The sequence below is a fragment of the Archocentrus centrarchus genome, chromosome 24, assembly GCF_007364275.1.
Source record: "Archocentrus centrarchus isolate MPI-CPG fArcCen1 chromosome 24, fArcCen1, whole genome shotgun sequence".
Lineage (NCBI taxonomy): Eukaryota > Metazoa > Chordata > Actinopteri > Cichliformes > Cichlidae > Archocentrus > Archocentrus centrarchus.
This window is the reverse complement of record NC_044369.1, coordinates 21,743,532-21,764,209: the sequence shown is the minus strand read 5'-3', so window position 1 is coordinate 21,764,209 and position 20,678 is coordinate 21,743,532. Positions and strand designations below refer to the sequence as shown.

At 42.0% G+C, this 20,678-nt stretch overlaps 2 protein-coding genes across 2 annotated transcripts; both read right to left on the bottom strand.

Moving 5' to 3' along the window:
- Nucleotides 1-357: 357 nt before the first annotated feature.
- cipcb (CLOCK-interacting pacemaker b) lies at nucleotides 358-5,782 on the bottom strand. Its single transcript, XM_030721382.1, has 4 exons — nucleotides 5,418-5,782; nucleotides 4,566-4,727; nucleotides 4,310-4,482; nucleotides 358-3,356 (listed from the first exon to the last, which is right to left on the bottom strand). Exons 2-4 carry the CDS (start codon nucleotides 4,672-4,674, stop codon nucleotides 2,469-2,471), a joined length of 1,170 nt encoding a protein of 389 aa, XP_030577242.1. The 5' UTR covers nucleotides 4,675-4,727; nucleotides 5,418-5,782; the 3' UTR covers nucleotides 358-2,468.
- Nucleotides 5,783-11,489: 5,707 nt separating this feature from the next.
- LOC115774913 (snake venom vascular endothelial growth factor toxin HF-like) lies at nucleotides 11,490-17,577 on the bottom strand. Its single transcript, XM_030722380.1, has 7 exons — nucleotides 17,487-17,577; nucleotides 15,596-15,632; nucleotides 15,313-15,509; nucleotides 15,089-15,177; nucleotides 14,936-14,981; nucleotides 14,794-14,858; nucleotides 11,490-11,942 (listed from the first exon to the last, which is right to left on the bottom strand). The coding sequence occupies exons 1-6, from the start codon at nucleotides 17,544-17,546 to the stop codon at nucleotides 14,811-14,813; spliced, it is 477 nt and encodes a 158-aa protein (XP_030578240.1). The 5' UTR covers nucleotides 17,547-17,577; the 3' UTR covers nucleotides 11,490-11,942; nucleotides 14,794-14,810.
- Between the last annotated feature and the right edge of the window lie 3,101 nt (nucleotides 17,578-20,678).

Genomic DNA, 20,678 nt, shown 5'->3' with positions numbered 1-20,678 from the left:
TGTAGCTGCGTTGCTGACAGTGGAATTGGTGCAGTGCAGTAAGAAAATGGGTGGAGTAAGTTGGATGACCTCAAAGTGTTGAGTGCAACCTAAAAGGCTGGATGTCAGGCAGCACAGCCACCCTAAACTTGCACTGTAAATCTGGTTTGGGACCAGCTTAAAACAGAAACGCTCTGCAACTGGTCACACGTTGGTATATAGATAAAACAAGCTATAGGCTGAGAGCATTACAAGTAAATAAATGAGAAATATGAAACAACACAGATGCTTTTTTTTTGCAGAGTCCTAATAATTCAAACTTGTGAGTTTTTGTTTGTATGACAGAAACCTCTACAGGTTTGGCTTTTACAATTTTATGTTAGCTACTTAAATAAACTGTATTCATGCTCAAATGGATACAGACTTAGATGGCCAGTACAAATATAAAAGGTATATAAAAGCATCCCTCTGTGTTATGAGGCATTTTAAGTCACCATAAGCACTGTAGGAACAGGACCATCACATCATATACAACAGTGTCACATGCAGAAAGTACAAAAACACATTTAATACTGCAGAAACTGCCAGTAATAGAAAATATGAAAAGTTATTTTATGTTGTACTGCATAAGTCATATGTATAAACTGGTAGTGTGCTTATGAGCTGCAATACACTTCATTTAATTTAGGGAAGGAAAAAAAAAAAAAAAAGCTACAGTACCATAGCTGCCATTAAATTCTGTCCAGAAATTGCTTCAGAGATACTTTTACATTTCTTAGTGCAAATGCAAAGTTATGTGACATACACTAGGTTTGGATTTTAAGGCCATGATTATTAAAAAATAAAAAAACTCACCAAAATGACATTAAAAATTATATATACTTAAAAGGCCATTGATGTACAATGACTGGTTTTCATCAAGAATTCTAACTTGATGGGGTTTGTCTTAGTGGACTTATAAAACATATGTAAAAAGACAAGAACATACATACATACATACATACATACATACATACATACATACATACATACATACATACATACATACATACATACATACAGGAAAAACCCTGCTCTTGAACTCAGACAATATTGCAATATTAATATTACACCCATGTGTTGTTTACACAAACTAGAGACCTCACACACACAAGTCACTGATAACTATGGTGGTTAACTATTAAATGAAAAAAAACCCAAAAACATTTACAATGGGATGTTATCAGGGAAGCATTTAAATGGCCATGAAGAGCTTTTACTCCACACAGGAACATCTGCCATCAACATGATGGGAATGCTGAACTTAACTGTCGACGGGCCACGCCAAATCTTTCAACTCCAGCTTCAGCAAAAGAGACTGTAGGCACATACAAGTCTATTTGACTATGCTGACTGGCAAGAAGCCCAGAACACATTCAGTGTAACATGAGAAGAAGCTGTTACAGATTTCACACAACTGACTGCTGCATGAAGTCACTTTGATTTGAATTTCACTGTTAACTTCATGTTTGTTAAGCAACTAAGTGAAAAAAAACTGCTTAGACAACTACCATGAATGATACACATGTTGACTTAGGTCATTTTTGTAACAAGACATATGATCTATACATAGATTTTTTCCTTCTTTTTTTTTTTTTTAAAAACACACCTTTTCCATGTTGTATCAAAGTTTAACCCGGTGTCAGAGGTTAAATTAAAATCAGATTTTAATTTCGATTGCTACATTTGTCACCAGCACAGGGACATCTTCAGTGGAAGACAGCTAGTTAGGCTCCATGGGGAAGAACACTGAGCTGTTTTTCTGCTTTATTTGATCCCTAACACAACAAACAGCAGTCCACCAGGTGGCACTTGAAGTGTGTGGCTGCCCAAGTCTGTCATTTTTGCAGGGTGTCCTTCTGTGTTTTCACCTCAAATTCATTTTAAGAGACTTTAAAAAAAAAAACAAAAAAAAAAACACACACACTACAGGCTGACAGCATCAGCCGGCAGCAAAGTGTACAATGTCCATTGAATTTAAAAGCGTATTCTCATATTTTCAGTTTATAATCTCAGCATACAATGAAACTTTAAAAAAAAAAGTGTAGTTCACTTTGCTTCTCTTTCTGTGATGTTTTCTGCTTCTTTCCATAAATATTTCCTCTCACACAGGTGCAAAACACATGTGCACGTTGGTGGTCAGCTGGCCACCTCCTTTAGTGTTAAACTGACTGAGTGTGACTCTTGGCATGAAACAAGAAGCCATAAAATGTCTGCACTGACTTTTTTTTTTTTTTTTTTTAGGTTAGCTTGGTGTGTCAGGGCCCTAAGGCAGCCGGCAGCCCAAATGTAGGCCACAGCATGCTGCCTATCTGAGAGTCCGGGGGGTGGGTGCGTATTGTGGAGCACGCATTACTTTTGGTCCATCTGTCTCTGCACACACCAACCCCCCAATCCTGGCCGCCTTCCCATCCCAGTCTACAGGATTACTATGAAGGCCTAGTTTAGGTTTAATCTGCTTTTAAACTGGCCTGAACAGGTCTCTTCTCCTCATTCTCTCTGTCTTCTTCCTGAAGACTGGCCTGCAGTTTAACACAGATGCTGGCGTCTCCGCTCCGCAGAGCCTGAAGAAAGAGGTCCGTTTGATTTTTCAGCCGGTCTATGTCGTTCTGGGTGCGTTGGTTCTGCTTGAGGAGCTCCTTGGTACGGAGTGTGATGTCTAGCAGGCCAGACTTGCTCAGGATGTTGTATGTGTTGCAGAAGCGCTTCCTCCTTGTGTCAGCATCACCTTCACTGTGGTTATATTCTCTTGGCGAGAAGTCTGCCAGGGAAACAGGGAGTGTGTGGTTTTTGGATTCAGTAATGTGGCTGAAAGACATGGAAGTCCTACAGTCTGCCTGGCTGACAGCTGTTGAAGGCCTCTCCCTGGCTGGAGTGGTGCTGGTTTCTCCTGTGGAGAGAGGTCTGCTCTGAAGTAGAGGAGACATTGTGGTGGGGGTTGCAGGAAGACTAGGAGTGGTTGAGCCAGAGTTATTAGCACTACTACATAAACTTCTCTGTGGCTTCTCTCGCTGACAGTGTTCCCAAGTGATGGAGGTCAAAGTGCTACACTTCTCGGACCCTGAAGAAGAAGAGGAGCAGGTTGAGGCAGCAGTTCCTCGTCCTGAGGAGCTAGAGCTGTCCCCGGGATGTGGGGCAATCTTTGGGTAGGATTTTAGGATTGGAAGATACTTCTTAGGGCGTCTGTGTCTAGAGTTGGCCTCTTTGGAAGCTGAGGAAGCTTGACGAGAAACCACAGGCTGGATAAAGACCACCTGAGGTTGCTGGACCACAGGCTGAACCACCTCCACTGTGGGGCTAAACCCCCAGGGCTTCAGAGCAGGAGGATTATCTCCAGGCTGCAAAGGCAACAAAAGCAATATTGAGAGCTTTAAAATCAGGTCAGCATCACAACTCATACAGCTGCTTGAAGAGCTCCTTGGTGCTACATAGCAACCTAAACAGTTGTTCTATGATAATCTATTTTCTTTATGAAGATTAACCACACAATAACTAACCATCACACATTAGGTGTAGGGACCAGAGCTAATACACAACACCCCCTCGCTGAGGTTTTACCATACAAATACCTGTGTGCAATCAGGCATCACACAACTTTGTACTAGGGAGGGGACAGGTTAACAAGCATTTAATGTTTGACCTGACTGCATCCAACTTTGTGTTCTCACATGTGCATGTCTGCTAATATCTAGAGAAGCTCAAGGCAACAAAGTGTGTGTGAAAATGGCTTTAGAAACGACAGAATTACATTAGTTTTAGCAAAGTTTTCATTTCACTTCTTTTCTCAGAAGCTCTCTTGTACTCCTTCACATATTTAAATGCATCTGATGTCTTGCTGTCTCTGGAGGTACTGAAATTAATTTAGTGATATTTGTCTGCATAATCAGTAAATTAATTTCCTTGCCAACGTCTGGGCCTTCAGTGCCAGGGTCTGACACTGAAGGCTCATTCCTTAGAGATACAAATTTGAACCCACTCGGTACCCCAGAATTAATCATTTCTGCTAAAATAAACTGAAAAACAAGGCAAAACTAATAAGCTTGAGATGCACATTTTCAACAAGAAAATAAAACAAAAACAAAAAAAACTTGCAAGCTGTGTTTTATGAAAACACCCTGTTGTTCAGAAACACTGCCATGAGAACTTGTATAACCCACTTAAGATGCATAGTTAAGACAACATATTTCTTGGTTTGGTACTGTGAATGGAAACCAAGAGACTATATAATTTATTTAGAATTGTATTTGGTGAGATATTGTGTTTTTTATAATTAACCCTTTCCCCAAGTTACCTGCTTAAGAAGGACATTGTTCATGATGATCATGGGAGAGAGGCCACCCACCACTGCAAGTCCAGGAGGGCGGGTCCCTGACCCAGTGGTCTGTGGCCCCTGCTGTGCAACAGGGTGCGGTGAATCCTCAGAATCTGTAGTGTCCATCGTGCTCATGTGCTCTGAGCTTGCATCTACAGGCCAGACAGAAAGTGGTTAACTGGGGTTCAGTTCAAATCAGATTTCAGTATTTTGATATGAAGGGGTACAACTAAACCTGAAAATCCAGAGTCTCTCTCTGAATCAGCTTGGGAGTTTCCAGGCTTCATGGTGAGTGGAAGGTTTGCTGCCCTGGTGTGACTCTCTGCTTTCCTCTTGGTGCTCATCTCTGTTTCTGCAGTACTGACAAGGGTCCTTGTCGCCACAAGCTCTCACAAAACTATATCAGCACATCAGAGGCAAAAGCTGAGGCAACACCAAGTAGACCCTCTTTTCACAGCAATGGCAGAAAATACAGAGTCATAAATAGACACTGTCATTTTTTTTTTTTTTTTTTGCTGACATGATCACATATAGATATAAAGCATTTTAAAACTTGGTGTGCCTGCGTTACATTTATCTGCTGTCATTAAGCAGTTCCAGAGGAATTTAATGAACACCAACCTAGATTATTATCCGTTTGCTGATCTTTTATTTATATCATTTCACCCAAAATGTGTATGATTAATGTAACTAAACGCAAATACCAGAAAACCTGGCCTGCACAAAATATAAAGCACCTAATGTCAAATAATGCAATAACAACAACAACAGTAACAATGACTACACAAAGCTAACCTTATTTTACATGGGATGAACGGTAGTTCGTTTGGGTAAATACCTAGCGTTTAAACTAACTTAAAAACAAAAACAACAAATGAATGCTTATGAAATGCAAAATAAATGACCTCATTATTATAGTCATAACTTGGGATAGTTATAAGCTAACTAGCTACCTAGCCATTGTTAACGCTAACCAGTGGTTGAAAGCAAAGCAGCCATCAGATCCTTAAGTCACACCGACCGAGTACTAGTAGTCCTAGTATACACAAATACACCACAAAACGTTGAAAACTTAGAATACACCTACCTCGTCCTTGGGGCTGCTTAAACGTCGCACTCGTTAAAGCTGAGGGATGCGAGCTTATATCCGGGTCGAGGTTTTAGCTGTACCTCGGCAACTTCTCTTCAGCGGGGTCGTTGGTGCTGCTGCCCAGCTACGTTAGCTGGAACTCGCTGGTCCACGGTACCGTACACGAGACAGAGCGCCCCTCCCTGCAGCGTCTGCTCGGTCACATGCGGGGCACGGTGGCAGCAGCAGCCGTTCGCAGACACAAACTAATTGTTCCCTGTGAGGTTCAAAGTCTAAAGCAGGTAGTCGATGGGCTTCTGGTCACCTTATCTAGCAACCATTGTTCAATAACGTCGAAATGCAAATGATGGGATATTCACTAACGCCGCTGTGCCATATATGGTATTTAAGGGTGTGTCCTTGTCGGGGAGTATGGGCCACGTCATAGTCTTTTGGCTGCAACGCCCGCCCACCAGATGCTTCTCCTGCCTCCTGATTGGACAGTGGCGCCAGCAGCTGAAAAACGTGACCGATGCCAAATGTGTGGCAAGTTAAGGACATTGTGTTCGCTGTGTGGTTAGAGGTGTACTGTACAACGCAGGCATCTCAAATGTACCATCGGGGAATCCAGTGACGTGAGAGTGATCTGTTAGGCTATATTACATAATATCGTGGCTGGCCTGCAGCTAACTCGAGCAGATCAAGTCCTTTCTGCAGCATGTTTGAAGAAGTAAACAAAAACCGAGCCCCTCCGTGATGCAGTTTAATTTATTTACTAACTCGTGCGCAGGGTTGTGGTCAAAGTGTTCACGTAGGCTATATGGGAAGAGAAACCCACACAATCTCATAGAGTAAGAGGAGCATATTACAAGAAAATACTTTTACAAATTAACTAATTTAATGCAGAATTTTTCCCCAAAATAAAATGTCCAGATCATGTGTCACTAATAACCCTTTGAAATAATCAGTAACTATTTCTTTTCAAATAATGTAATAATAACGTAGGTGAAGAAGTGTGTTTTATGTTTGGTCACAGTTGGACCAGTGGGATAATGTGAATTGACATATTTATCCATTACCCTTCAAACTCCTGAAATCTAAATTCCTTTTTATTTTAGTAATTTGAACACTGATATCAAAGAAAACAAAAACACAGTCATTACATTTCAGTACTAAACATTAATATCGGTGAAGGGAGGACGCTGGATGTGCTTGGCGTGCCCAGTGTTTATAGTGAGGGTGTGCTGGAAATATCTGCCAGAGGAGGGCTCGGTCAGTGAGATCGTTATTCTCACCTCCAGCAGAATTTCAACAACACTCAAAGGAAGGATGGGGACATCAAGTATGAATGGACCATGTTTCCTACTTCCATTTCTGCACAGTTACAGTCATAAGGTGGTTGTTGGTCGTAGCAGTGACCTCAGAACCAGAAGAGAGCCATAAAGCTGAAGAAGGAGTCCTATCAAGCTTGGGAGGGAGCTGACAAGCACCAGCAAGCCAAGCGGAGCGCAGTTATGGCAGTAGCTGCACCCCGCTTGGGTGTAGGAGGAGTTTGGTGAGGCCGTGGAACAAGAGTTTCATTCAGCCTTGAGCTGATTCTAGCAACCCATAAGGCAACTAAGGAGGAGAAAGCAACTTCTAGCTCACACTGTGGGGATGAAGTTCTGCTGACTTCATGTGATGCCATGCGTACATTGTTCAAGAGTTGTCCATCATATTCAGTGTAATAAAACTACCTGTGTGACTGAGGCCTTATTCACGTGATCCTATACTGTCACCATGATTGTCTCAAAATGGCAAACAAGATGATATCACATGGTTAGTGGTCACATGTCTGCAAAACCTCAATCATTGGGTGGTGGAGTACCTTAAGGATCTCCTCAATTCCACTGAAACAGCTTTTGTAGTGGAAGCAGAGACTGGGCATGAAGGGAATGGGCTCCCCACCTCTGTGGCTGAGGCCACTGAGGAAGTTAGATAACTCCTTGGTGGCAGGGTGCCTAGGGTGGGTGAGATTCACCCAGAGTTTGTCAAGACTCTGGATGTTGTGGAGCTGTTGACATCACATTGAAGTTAGGGGCCATGCTCCTAGATTGGTGGATTGGGCTGGTGCTTCTCCTCTTTAAGAAAGCATGTGTTCCAACTCCAGGAGGATCACCTTCTGCAGCATTGCTGGTAAGTTTATGTCAAAATACTGGAGTCAAACCTCGGATTCAAGCGGAACAATATGGTTTTCATCCCAGCTGTAGAACAGTAGAGCAGCTCTTCATCCTCTCGAGGATCTTAAAGGGTGCATGGGAATTTGCCCAACCAGTCTACATGTGTTTTGTGGACTTGGGGAAGGGATTCAACCGCATCCTCCGGGGTGTCCTGTGGGTAGTATGGAGTACCAGGACTGTTTTTATCCATTCTGGTTATCTGTATGACCCTAGTGACAAGTTGGGTCACATCACCAGCCAAAAGTCAGACTCAATCTCAGTGGGTGTCAGGCTTCACCAGGGCTGCCCTTTGACCCCAATTCTGTTCATAATTTTTATGGACAGAATTTCTAGCTGCAGCCAAGGAGTGGAAGGTGTTGGTTTCAGCAGTTTCAGGATCTCATCCCTGCTTTTTGCAGATGATGAGGTTCTGTTGGCTTTGTTGTAGAATAACCTCCATGGAATGACCTCCAGCTTGCACTGAGGTAGTTTGCAGCCGAGTGTGAAGTGGCTGGGATTAGAATTATTACCTCCGGGTCTCAGGCCATGGCTGTGAGCCAGATAAGGGTGGCGTTCCCACTCCAGAGGATAAATACCAAAACAAGTATTCCTATCTTTATGTTAACATACTTTAATAACCTTTTGTTCAGGAGCATTGATGTAGCTGCCTTGTGCAGCCAGGGAACAAACTAACTGCTGAAGGGTTTTTTTTTTGTGTGTTTTTTTGCTCACTGTTGTGATTAATGAAGAGAATTCAGTGATTGACGATTAAATCCATTAAATTCTTATTTGTCTGGTGAGCTTGATCATCTAGATTTGTACAATACTAAATGAGGAAGTTTTGCTTTCAACCACACCACTATCTCACAGGGGCCTGAAAGGAGCCATATGCAATACAAATAAGTGAATAACAGTACCCTCCTGTCCTTTACAGACAACGTGTTTTCTACAGAACCTTGCCAGATAAAGATCTTATAGTGTCCTCACATTACAGACCATAATGATCTGCAAATATAGATAACAGAGGTCGGTTGCATTTGTGCTGGGTTTTATTTCATGAACTTATCCTGTTTCACAGTTAAGCACAGTGGATTCAGTGTTCAACAAAAATGAAAAGAAAAAAGAAGTATCAGCTAACGCATATAATGGATTATCCTAAATTTACTGTGTCAGTGTTTGTCTTTGTTGTATTATACAACTGTTCTCATGTGATTCTTAAACCAGCTGCATTTTGTGTCCCTGCATGGTTGAGTCTGGTCTTTTTTTTTAATTTAAGTAAACAAGAAAGACCTGAATGACTTCACCCACATCTAAACTCTTTAAATCCCAAACTTGCCGAGTACCTGCTGGATGGGTTGAACACGCCTGAGGCAGCGAAGCCCCACCCTGCAACCCACAGCATCCAGAGAACCGTGGATCCCTGGCCAGATGCTTCGGCGCATTTAAGGCAGCATCGGTCAAACCTGCGCAATACATTAGGCAGGTTTTAGTGCTGTGACTGGTGGGTGTGTTCCTCTGTTTAACTCTGACACTCACTGTTTCCACAAAACAACTAAACAGTTTTTACATTACTGACAGTCCTTGTTTTCCAGAATGATTGCATTACATCTCACACACTGATCTGCCAGGAATCTGAATAATAGGATAATATTTTCCCATCATTTACATGGTAACCACTCTCACTGATCTATAACTGTTTTGTTTTTTAAATACATGGTCAAAACTTTGCCATTAACATAAACTGACGCTGTGTGGCAGAAAAGCGTGGTGTAAATGAGATTTAGATATTGAAAAAAAGACTTCTATCTTATTCTTTATGTGGTAAAACTCACAGACATGTTGCAGGGAGCAATTACCAGCCAGTCAGGCAAAACAGTAATTTTATCGTTGACAGCCTGAGGTGCAGCGTGTGCGCACAGATACACGTAATATCTTATTTTTCAAATGCAATCTACAATGAAGAGGAAAAAAAAAAGATTTTGGTGTGTATATGTATCTGGAAATAACAACTTGAAAATACATGTCCAAATGCTGCTCTACAATTTAGTATGGGAGAAAAATAATTCACCTTACAAAAAGTTTGGACATTTTTGCTCACCCACATACACACATTACATATGTTTGACCCTTAACTGACCCCTGATCTCCAAACTGTTCCAAACTGGGCTCTACTTTGACTCACTCTCACTCCTCAAGTTCACTGTCCTCCCTCAGGAAATGACCCTAACTGTCCAATCACATCCTTTACCTCAATCACTCTTCTCCTTCTTGTTATATTGAACGGCAATGTGTCTTGTGTCATTAAATAAAAAAATTAACATTTTAAGGGATAGTGTAATATATAAAAAAAGTGTTTTGTTGCCTGATGAATATAGGTGGGTGGGTGGATGACGCCATCATCTACCTCCTGCACCGAGCTCTGACCCACCTGGAGAAGCCTGGAAGCACTGTGAGGATCATGTTCTTTGATTTCTCCAGTGCTTTTAACACCATCCAGCCAGGACTTCTGAGAGACAAGCTGGAACTGTCAGGAGTGGTCCACCACATCTCCGAGTGGATACTGGACTACCTCACTGACCGCCCACAGTACGTGAGGACACAGGGCTGTGTCTCTGACAGGCTGGTCTGCAGTACGGGGGCCCCACAGGGAACTGTGCTGGCACCGTTCCTCTTCACCCTCTACACTGCAGACTTCTCCATCAACTCCCCACGCTGCCATCTGCAGAAGTTCTCTGACGACTCTGCCATAGTTGGCCTCATCACAGGTGAGGATGACTCAGAGTACAGACAGTGGACTCAGGACTTTGTGGACTGGTGCCAGCGGAACCACCTCCTGATCAACGCTGCTAAAACCAAGGAGCTGGTGGTGGATTTCCGCAGGCGCAGACCCACCACACGGACACCGGTGAACATCCAGGGAGTGGACATTGAGATAGTGGACTCTTATAAGTACCTGGGTGTTCACCTAAACAATAAACTGGACTGGACTCATAACACTGATGCGCTCTACAGGAAGGGACAGAGCAGACTCTACCTGCTGAGAAGGCTGAGGTCTTTTGGAGTGCAGGGGACACTCCTGAAGACCTTCTATGACTCTGTAGTGGCATCAGCCATCTTCTATGCAGCAGTATGTTGGAGCAGCAGCTTGTCTACAGCTGAGAGGAAGAGGATAGACAAGCTCATCAGGAAAGCCAGCTCTGTCCTAGGATGTCCTCTCGACTCAGTGCAGGTGGTGGGAGACAGAAGGACTCTGACCAAAATAACATCACTGATGGACAAGGTCTCCCATCCCATGCATGAAACTGTTGCTGAGCTGGAGAGCTCCTTCAGTGACAGACTGCTGCATCCTAAATGCACAAAGGAGCGTTACCGCAGATCCTTCCTCCCAGCAGCTGTAAGACTTTATAACCATCACTGCTCCCAACAAAAACCACAATAGCCTACACAATGTAGGATAATATATAATATACTGTAAATAGTCCGGCCTGTTAAGGTTCAACACACAGGCACATCATGTACATTGTATATAGTGTTATTATTAGTAGTATTAAGGTTAATCTTGTTTGTTGATTTTATATATATTCTTTTCTTAATAGTGTAAATTATTATATCTTTATTTATATTTATAATAACTGCGGCTGCTGTTACACCCAAATTTCCCCTCTGTGGGACAATAAAGGCTGTTTCTTCTTCTTCTTCTTCTTCTATATGAATATATGATAGAAAAGAATGACTGGACGTTTAAAAAAAATTTTTATACATTCTTTTTAATTTTGAGTCAGTGTGAAAAAAATAGAAATATATACACATATTCTTTTATACACCAATGACACAAAAATGCAGACAGCTGAAATAAAATGAGAGAACAGCGTGTCATGGAGAAGGGTCCTGGCTTCTCTGACTTCATATGACAAGTTCCCAGTGAACACTTAAGGGATGGATGGATGGATGGAAGCTTTAACCCTTTCCCCCAGTGACTGAAAAGCTCAAAGCATTCCACCCATTATCTCTGATCCCGTTCTGTATACTGCATCGATTTTGAGAACATCAACCGCTAGCTTCAGGTGGAAAAAAAATAGAATAAATAAAAACAGAAACAAAGAGGTCAAGGCCAAAGGAGTCTGTAGGATCCAGGGTTATTTTCTTTGGTGATTAATCAGGATAGAAAGTATACAAGTTATAATATATATGAGGCTGGATGGATGGATGGATGGATGGATGGATGGATGGAGAGCTGTGTGGACAGCGATATGTGCTGTTCACCACTCCAAATTCATTCCTGTTAATTTAACTTCGGGCAGGTGGGACTCAGCGAACACTGAGCTTGTTGTGAGGGAACTGGCACCTGAAAAGACAAAAACATACAACTGAAAGATTTCAAATGGCTATTTTAAGTACAGATGTACCTGACTTTGTTTCACTTGTTTCACTGTTCAACCCAGCTCAGTCACATGGGGTCTTTTTTCGTTTGTTTTTAGCGACAGCTTGCACGAGTCACATTTACATTATTCTTATTTACTGCTGGCCTTTCAACTCAATACGAGACCAGATAAAAAAGCTTACTCAGCCAACAAAATGGAAAGCATCAGTTGTTACTGAATATTATTATTACCAGCTGAGAATGCAAGGAGGGCATGGTTTTCACCTTGTTTTATGTCTGCATTTAAAAAATAGTCATGAAACATTACAGGTGTTTAGTTATCATCTAAGTGAAGCTTGGTGATGCAGGTTTGTAGAGCAACACCTTCTTATTTATAAGGATGTTTGACTCAAACATGGTGGTGGTAGTGTGATGGTCTGAGGTTTCTTTGCTGCTTTTGGACCTGGATGGCTCACTTAATCTGCTCTCTACTAGAAAATCCTGAAGGAGAATGTCCGGCCATCAGTTTGTGCCATGAAGCTCAAGCTCAAGCTCATGTGGGTTATGATCCAAAACACACCAGCAAGTCCACCTCTGCGTGGCTCAAAAAAAAAAAACCCAAAAACTAAATGAAGGTTTTGGAGTGGCCGAGTCAAAGTCCAGAATTAAATCTGATTGAGATGATTTGGCATGACCTTAAACAGGTCATGCTGGAAAATCCTCCAATATGGCTGAATTAAAACAATTCTGCAAAGAAGAGTAGGCCAATTTGATGACACTGTATACAGACATTATGACAGAGTTTAATTGCTTTTTATTTCACATCCTAAGCTAATTCTAAATTTCAAATGGGATCTCAAAGATATGATATCCACTATCGTGCTAGATCCAACCTCAGCATTGCACATCACCACTCAGATGGCAGTTCTGGCATTTTATGATGGATTACAAACCAAAAACCGAGAGCCCGTGAGGTCAGACAGAACCTCTTAAAGTGAAATTTCTTAGAACAAAGTGAAAAGGTAAATCATCCTCCTGGACAAACAAAGGCGACGTTTGAGGTTGTCAGTAGAATGAAGCTGAGATGACAGCATCAAAGGGACTGTTTATGCCCCTCGGGCTGTAAATGTAGTTTAGCCTTCTGAATCTCCTGGAAGAAATTAAAACTCTGCTGCAACTGTGTGGTCCCCTGACCACTAAACAGAGGGTCATGAGACAGTGGCTCTGCAGTCCTTAGTTATGGCACACAAAGCATGACTAGAACAGGCAGAACAACAAGACCACACATGTTCCTCAAATGCTTTTTGTTTGAAAAACTGCAAAAAGCCACCAAACATACCAACCAAAGTCTAAAGGGTGGCTTTCAGCAGGGCAATTCAGAGGATGGATTTCTTTCTAAGTGTGTGGATGCTACCGGGAGGAGCTGGTGAGACCATGAAATCGCTTCTTCAAACTTTGAAAAAAAAAGGCTTAGATTTATTCAAGTCACAGACCCAACTCAGTCGCTGCAGATGCTACTGCCTATGAAGTGATCATTTAATGATATGATCACCATCTAAGGTTCGGGTGACTATAAAGTTCAGCTTAAGCAACTATCAGGCTTAAAAACTCACATCCTCTACAGTCTTTTAACATGAATATAAGACCATGACAAAATGAATTTCTCTTGTACCCTGGAGGCCGTGGCTTTGGAAGACATCCAAGTGATTTGTCTATCTGAGACTGCTCAGGCTATGTTTGCACATCACATCCTATGTTAGCTTCACCTAATGTAATTTTGCCCTAAAAAAAAAAATTTTTTAATTGTGGATTCAGTCTCTCACTGCATGCACTGATTTAATAAGAGATCCTTTCGAAAGCTGATGAAAAGATGAGGATGTTTCTACATGCAACGTTGCTCTTTTTGTTTACCTGCACGGTAAACACAGACTTCTTTCCAAATGTCACACCAACCGTTGGTAACTGAGGTTATAAATTTGAAGCATCAAGCTCATGTTTTTTTTCTCTTTAGAATGGATGAGGTGATGAACAACTTCACAAGATGACTCCTAATGCTGTTGCTTATAATGTAGCCTTCTCAGTATGCATGATCCATTTTATTCTTTAAGGCAAAGTCTTAATTGTGCATTAATTCACCGCTGATTACATAATATTTTCCCTTGTAAACCCCCCCCCCCCCCCCCCCCCCCCCAAAAAAAAACCAAGGACCTAAGAGAGACACACACAAGCTGTGTCTCTTTTCTGTCTGTAAAATGATGGCTCTGATGTTGCTCTGGGACTGAGTTGCTTGGATTTATTGATATCCTGACAAATAAAATGTATCTTCACCTGTGCACAAGCTAGATTTGAGCACTTTGTCAGATGCAGTTTTAAAAGCCGGAGTTGCACCTTTATCCCCATGCGCCAAAAGAAACTCTGACTGAGTGCAAGCACGCTGAACAGTTACATACTCAGGCTCTCAGCTGCCTGCTGTAAGCAAAAATGTAGACACACAAGCCGCAGCTCCTCCTCCCGCATGTCCTTGTTTTCTTTTCCTGATACACATTTTTCAAACTAAAGCTTCAGACTATCAGTAACCTTGAACTATTGCACTGCAAATGCCTCGTGACCTTACAGAAGCACAAACTCATGAAAGGTACTTGTTGAATTTATACAGCACTATCAAACAAAAGAGCAAAACAGCAGAAGGCAGGCCATTGTGATATTGCTTAATCTCTGCTGCCCTTGGTGGTCTGGCAAAGGGGAGGAAACACTGATGAATGTAGCTGTAAATGTCCAAACATTATTTTTTTTTAAAAAGTGTGTGAGTGCAGCAGCAGAGTAATCAATCTCTTACTTTCTACAGCTGTCTTCTTATGATTCCTCCTGGAAGGTCTGCTCTTGATAGACTTGCTGTTGCTGCTGCAGGAGAAACATCAGAAATATTGATGTGTTCGACTCTGATAGATAAAATGTCCATTACTTACTGCGCTACTTACTGACTTAATGACTGGTCGTTCATAATTTTGAAGATTTTGCCGGGGTCTAAAACAGGAAAGACAAATTGCAGAGACATTTGGCAGTCAGTTGTGGTGTAATAAATCATCTTGTATCTAGTGTTCAGTAGAAAGATGAGGTTATCAGTAACAGACCTGTGTTCACAGCTCTGATGTTCTACAAATGTGAGCTCCACCACGGGCTGTTTCCCCACCACGGGCTGTTGAACGGAAAAAAGCACCAGCTGAGAAAAAAAAAAAAAAAGAGAAAAAAAAGGAAAAGTTGAAGCTCTATATGAGGCTAAACAATCTAAATAGAAAATGCATTTTAAACACTACCCTCTCTAAGAAATCACTGCTGATCAGAGAACTTGCTGCACCTGCAGAGTGATGTTGCGTTCAAGGGTTGGATAGCACCCCTTGGCCTCATCTGTAATGTAACCAGAGCATCGCCGAAGTACGACGCAATCAGGTATGTAGATGGTGTCCACTGACTCGGGGAACTCATGGTACACGTACACCAGGTGCTCCATGGGTTGACACTTGCTCTTTTCCATCACCTCAGAGAACGGAATTACTACATAAGAGGTTGTATCTTAATCTTTAAGTTGTTTGGAGCAGGTAGGAGAGCCTTTTTCAGTGGGACATGAGCATCACGCTTACCTGTGGTGGGAGCCTTTTCTTTTTGAAGCTCTGACATCTGCAAATAATGCAAATAATGCATTTAAGAAATTATTCACTTTCTTTTGTTTAAAGTGCCAAACATTGTTGGAAATAATGCAGGACCAGCAAACAGCCAGAAGGCCTTCTCTAGTGAGCACCAGGCATGGTGGAAATGGTTTCAGTAGCAGCTACGGAGCGCCCTCTAGTGTAAGAGTAAAACTAGTGCACGCACTTTGATTAAATAAAAACAGATGATGCGGTATGGTCTGAGGGGCGCACCACTGCGCGGCTGCTTTCAAATCAGCAGAAAGAAAGGAGAAAAAAAAAAACCCTGTAAAATGAGCCAGTGCTTTTGATTTCTCAATTGCTCGTAACACCAGAAGGTTTATTATCACAGGGACCAAAAACCTTCAAAGTATGCAAAGAATAACAGCGAAGAATAGCTGCTGCCTTCACCCATGGGACTTTTATACACAATAACCACAGCCAAAAACAAAGGCAGTGCTGAAAAAGAATTGTGACACAGCATGAATTCGGTGAAGTTCTCACAGCCCGGCCTCCAAACTCAGAATGGCAAAGTTCCCGAGTTTTGAACCACAAATTGAGGCGTGCACAGTTGATCTTGGCTCTCTTCTACTTTTGAATGTCAGCTATCTCTTTCTGGCTTTTCACCTCTCATTTGGTCTCCTCTTACCCCGCGAACATGAATGGGAACTCTGTCTTCCTAATATCACACGTAGGACCCGCTTCTGCAGCCCAGTAAAACGGCAGGTTTTAATGTGCTGGCTTCTGCCCAGAGCTGTTAAATGCAGCATCCAGTCACCCAGCTGAACCAGCTGCATACAACAGCTGTATTCAGCAGGAAATGTGCTACGAACAACGAAGTGCATTGATTAGTTTTGTAATTTATGAGCGCGAGCGGGGGGGCAGATTCAAAAATGGGCCCCCAGTCAGACTAAATCTGTGTGTACTGAGACCCATGGTGGACTTCATAAAAATAGTACCCAATAGATAGGCAATTTCTCATCTACCTCCACCCAGTGGTACTGTCTCAGTGATTTATTCCCACTGCCACTCTGCATAGCTGCACATGGTGAGATTTTCATTCACCGTCTGTTTGTCTAATGCAATATTTTTGGAGGTGACTCTTATTCTCACCTCGCAAATCACAGAATCTTATTGGATTCTATGCATTAACATTTTTGAGTCATTCTTCAGTGAGAGCTACCACTTTATAGATTTGAGCTTGAAGCCAAACCACCTCATAAACTGCACTGTCACGGATATCCACTGCGCGCTCAGCTCCCCGCCGGGTGATACTAAATGTGCCTGTGCTGCCTCGGGTCTAAAGCTGTACATCAAAACGAAGCACCTGAGGAAAAACTAGGCAGAAATGTCATGACCTCCCTCATCACACCCAAGGAAACTTGCAACTTGTATGCAAAATTACAACTTCTGTCTTATTTCAGGCAGCGGTTTTAGCCACGTTACAGCAGCGCCTCTAGCTGAGCTCTGGGGCCCGTTTTGATTGTTCACAGTCGGCCTTGGATAAACTTTATAGATTTAAATCTTTCTATATAGACGACTAACCATGCAGCAGCTGCATCTGAGGCTGGTTGTTTCTGCACACATGCTTGGAAACCCACCATAAACGTATATTCACGGTGGGATACAGCTGCTTTATGCCGTGACACTCAGAGACACGTGGAGAGAAAGGAAACCCATAATTCTGTTTAACTCACTAAACTATAACACGAGCGATTCAGTTTCATATTTAGCCTAATTTAACTTTTATAAATAAAACAGGTAGGTCTTAAGGTCTTACCTTCAAAGGGAAACTGAAAAAAAAAAAATGTGGAAAACATCTATATCCTATTGGTGGTTGAGTTACCTGCGCAGGTACCCGCTGAAGAATCAACAGGAACTGCAGGATTCCGAGGAAAGCTTGCATGCTGCCGCGAATGCGTTTCCTGCTATCCTCTTCAGGCGGCCAGAAAGAAATGAAAATGTTAAAGGGAGAGTGGAGAAGCGGCTGGAGCTTTTATATGCGCACCGTCCCACTGAGCGAGCTCGGATAAAAAAAGTGCGCGCCAGCATGACTGAATATATAGGCTGCAGCTTATGATCAACTGGAGATCGTTGCATCATTAATTCAAGAGAAGTGGTGATGTAAACCAGCCTGTCTGTCCTTTTTCTCACGTACACACATGCATGCCTGGAATCCTAAACACAACCTCGTGATTCTGCCTGAACCTGAGTTTAAAGTCTTTTAGCTGAGTGAAATACATTTATATCGTGGGGACATGTTTATACACACATATATTCCTATAAAGTGAATGATCCCAAGAAGCACTTTAGGTTCCAATGTCTTATTATGGCATATACAGTTCTGTGCAAAAGTGTTGAGCCACCTCTCATTCTTCACATTTTGCTTCCAAGGAACCAGATTTTCTTGTCATTTTTTTTAAAAGTGGCCCTGAAGCATTAGTTCTTCAGGGTTTTTTTCGAAGGTCTTTCAAATTTTATCTTTGGAAGTTGGCTTCTTTCTCACTCTTTCTCAGTCCAGTCTTTGTACTTGACCATTTTCAGAGAAATATTTTTTAAAGCCACTTAACATGAATCATTCAGACAGAAAAAAGGCACCTAATTCAAGAGATTATAGGGTCTATATGTAACAGACAACTGGATAAGTGGAAGACAAATGAAGATGATGCAGGCTTAAAAAAAAACTCTGCAACAGATGAACAGTATCTGAAAGTCATGTCCTTAAGAAAATAGGGGGGGGGGGGGGGGGGATCCAGCAAAGACCTGATGCAGGACCTGAGAGATGATTCTGGCCCTTTAGCTACTGTTCACTGAAGCCTCACCAGAAATGGTCTCAGCGGAAGGGTGGCAATCAAGAGGCCATTCTTAAGGGAAACAGGGACAAAAGGCTGAGGAATGCCACATTGCACAAGGACTGGGCTGAAAATCAGTGGCTACAGGTCTGATGGAGTGATGAATCCAGATTTTTAATTTTTTGGTTCAAATCATCATCAATACAGGAATTCAGGAGAAGGGTACAACATTGAGTGTCTACAGCCAAGTATAAAGCACGGTGGAGGTTCTGTCATGGTTTGGGGCTGCATCGCAGTCAGAGGTGTTGGGGATCTTGTCAAAATTGATGACATTATGAACACAGAAAAGCACCATCAGATTTTGATCCACCGTGCAATACCATCAGGAACGAGCTTCATTTTTCAGCATGACAATGATCCCAAATACACTGCCAATACAGTAAAAGCAGACCTGAATAAAACAAAACACGATGGAACAGTCATGGATTGCCCTCCCCAGAGCCCGGACCTCAACATCGTGACATTGTATGAGTAGGCATACTTGAACCTTGGGACTCTTACTTGCTGTATGTTAAAGATTTAGACTAGCGCTTTTATATGTTGTGTTTAATACAAATCACATAAGCTATGTTTTACCCCAAACCAAGCTGCTGTGTTTCAGCTATTAGTAACCAATACAGAAATGCACTTATCAGCCACTTCATTGGGTTCAGCTGCTAATGCTAACGTTAATGCTAATCAGCCAGTCACATGACAGCAGCTGAGTGCATTTAGGCATGTAGGCATGGTCAAGATGACCTGCTGAAGCATCAGAATCAGGAAGAATGATTATTAAAGTGACTTTGAATGTGTCATTGTTGGTGGCAGATGGACTGGTCTGAATACAGCTGATCTACTTGGATTTTCCCACACTACCATCTCTTTGCTTACAGAGAATGGTCTGAAGAGGAGAAAACATCAAGTGAGCGGCAGTTCACTGGGTGAAAATGTCTTGTTGATGTCAGAGGGGAATGCCCAGACTGCACTGAGCTGATAGGAAGTCAGCAGCAATTCAAATTCTGCTGCATCATTTGAATGGTAATAACCAAATGTTGAAATTATGTGACTTACTTTGGATGGCAACAATGATGTCTGCAGTGAGCAAGTCTGTTGATAGATTTTCACATTATAGAGAAACACGTGTGCTTATAATGGACTGAGACCTAACTTAGACGTGATGCTGCTTTGTGTGATGAATTAAATATTACATGGAAATAAATGGATTGACAGATTTCTGGAACATTAAAATAAAAGCTGGGTGAATTTACACAAATGTAATTTCTATGATTTTGAAGGTAAAGAACTAAAAGAAAGCAATTTAATTCTTCATTCTCCGCCTTTATTACAACAGTGAAATACTCACCGGCAGTGCCGGGCCACAGCACAAGGAGCAGCCTGCATCTCTGCGCTAGCTGCCAGCGTAAAGCTGATGTGGCTCCACTTCTGGATCTGGTTGTTAGTTTGAGAAGGTTATGGCTCTCAAACACTGTTTATGCACAGGGGGGGCTTCAAGTGTTGCATGTTTAGTCTTGGCACGCATGCAGCAGACCTCAGGTTATCAGCACTGATGTGACAAGAATGAGCAGAATGTCTCAGAGCTACCCTTTTGCCACGTGTATGTGCGCTTTAGCAGATATAAACAGCTGATATATATATATAAATGTCTCTTTTTACTCTCACCACACCTCGCCTCTTGCAGCTTGTTCATCCTCCCTTTCATAGTTAATGTTGACTTCCTGATTATGACCTACAGGTGCAGTGATGAGCACCATATTATAGTTCTTGTTCTCTAATTCTGCAGGGCGTGCAAAACAAGCACGGAGCTGCCCTTGCATTTATTACATGGGCTCAGATGTACTTTCACAGCCACTGTGATTTATTGGATTGTCAGGCCAGCGCATTCTGAAAAACAGCCTCTGCAGAGGTGATACCCAGGATGGCAGATGCCTTCCCTGTCACCACAATTTGTCTTTGATATTGGTTTAGTTTGGTGCTCTTTTAGGGAAGAATCCTTAAAGTTCATAGTATTATTAATGAACAAAAAATCTCATTTAAAAAAATCAAATATATTTTACTCAGCAAGGTAAACATAAGTTTATTTTATCAGAACAATTTTAGTGGGGAGCATGATGCATATTCTAAATTCAACAAGAGTAGCTCTGCATGAGTCATAGTACAAAATAATCCTTATTTGTCTGATATATACA

What these genes read in the sequence shown, in the direction of transcription:
- cipcb (XM_030721382.1), bottom strand. Translation starts at nt 4,674, where the DNA reads ATGAGCACCAAGAGGAAAGCAGAGAGTCACACCAGGGCAGCAAACCTT. An exon ending in GAGAGACTCTGGATTTTCAG is followed by an intron (nt 4,483 to 4,565) that starts GTTTAGTTGTAC and finishes TCTGGCCTGTAG; the next exon opens with ATGCAAGCTCAGAGCACATG. An exon ending in ACAATGTCCTTCTTAAGCAG is followed by an intron (nt 3,357 to 4,309) that starts GTAACTTGGGGA and finishes TTGCCTTTGCAG; the next exon opens with CCTGGAGATAATCCTCCTGC.
- LOC115774913 (XM_030722380.1), bottom strand. Translation starts at nt 17,546, where the DNA reads ATGCAAGCTTTCCTCGGAATCCTGCAGTTCCTGTTGATTCTTCAGCGG. An exon ending in AACGCAACATCACTCTGCAG is followed by an intron (nt 15,178 to 15,312) that starts GTGCAGCAAGTT and finishes TTTTTTTCTCAG; the next exon opens with CTGGTGCTTTTTTCCGTTCA. An exon ending in AACGACCAGTCATTAAGTCA is followed by an intron (nt 14,859 to 14,935) that starts GTAAGTAGCGCA and finishes TTTCTCCTGCAG; the next exon opens with CAGCAACAGCAAGTCTATCA.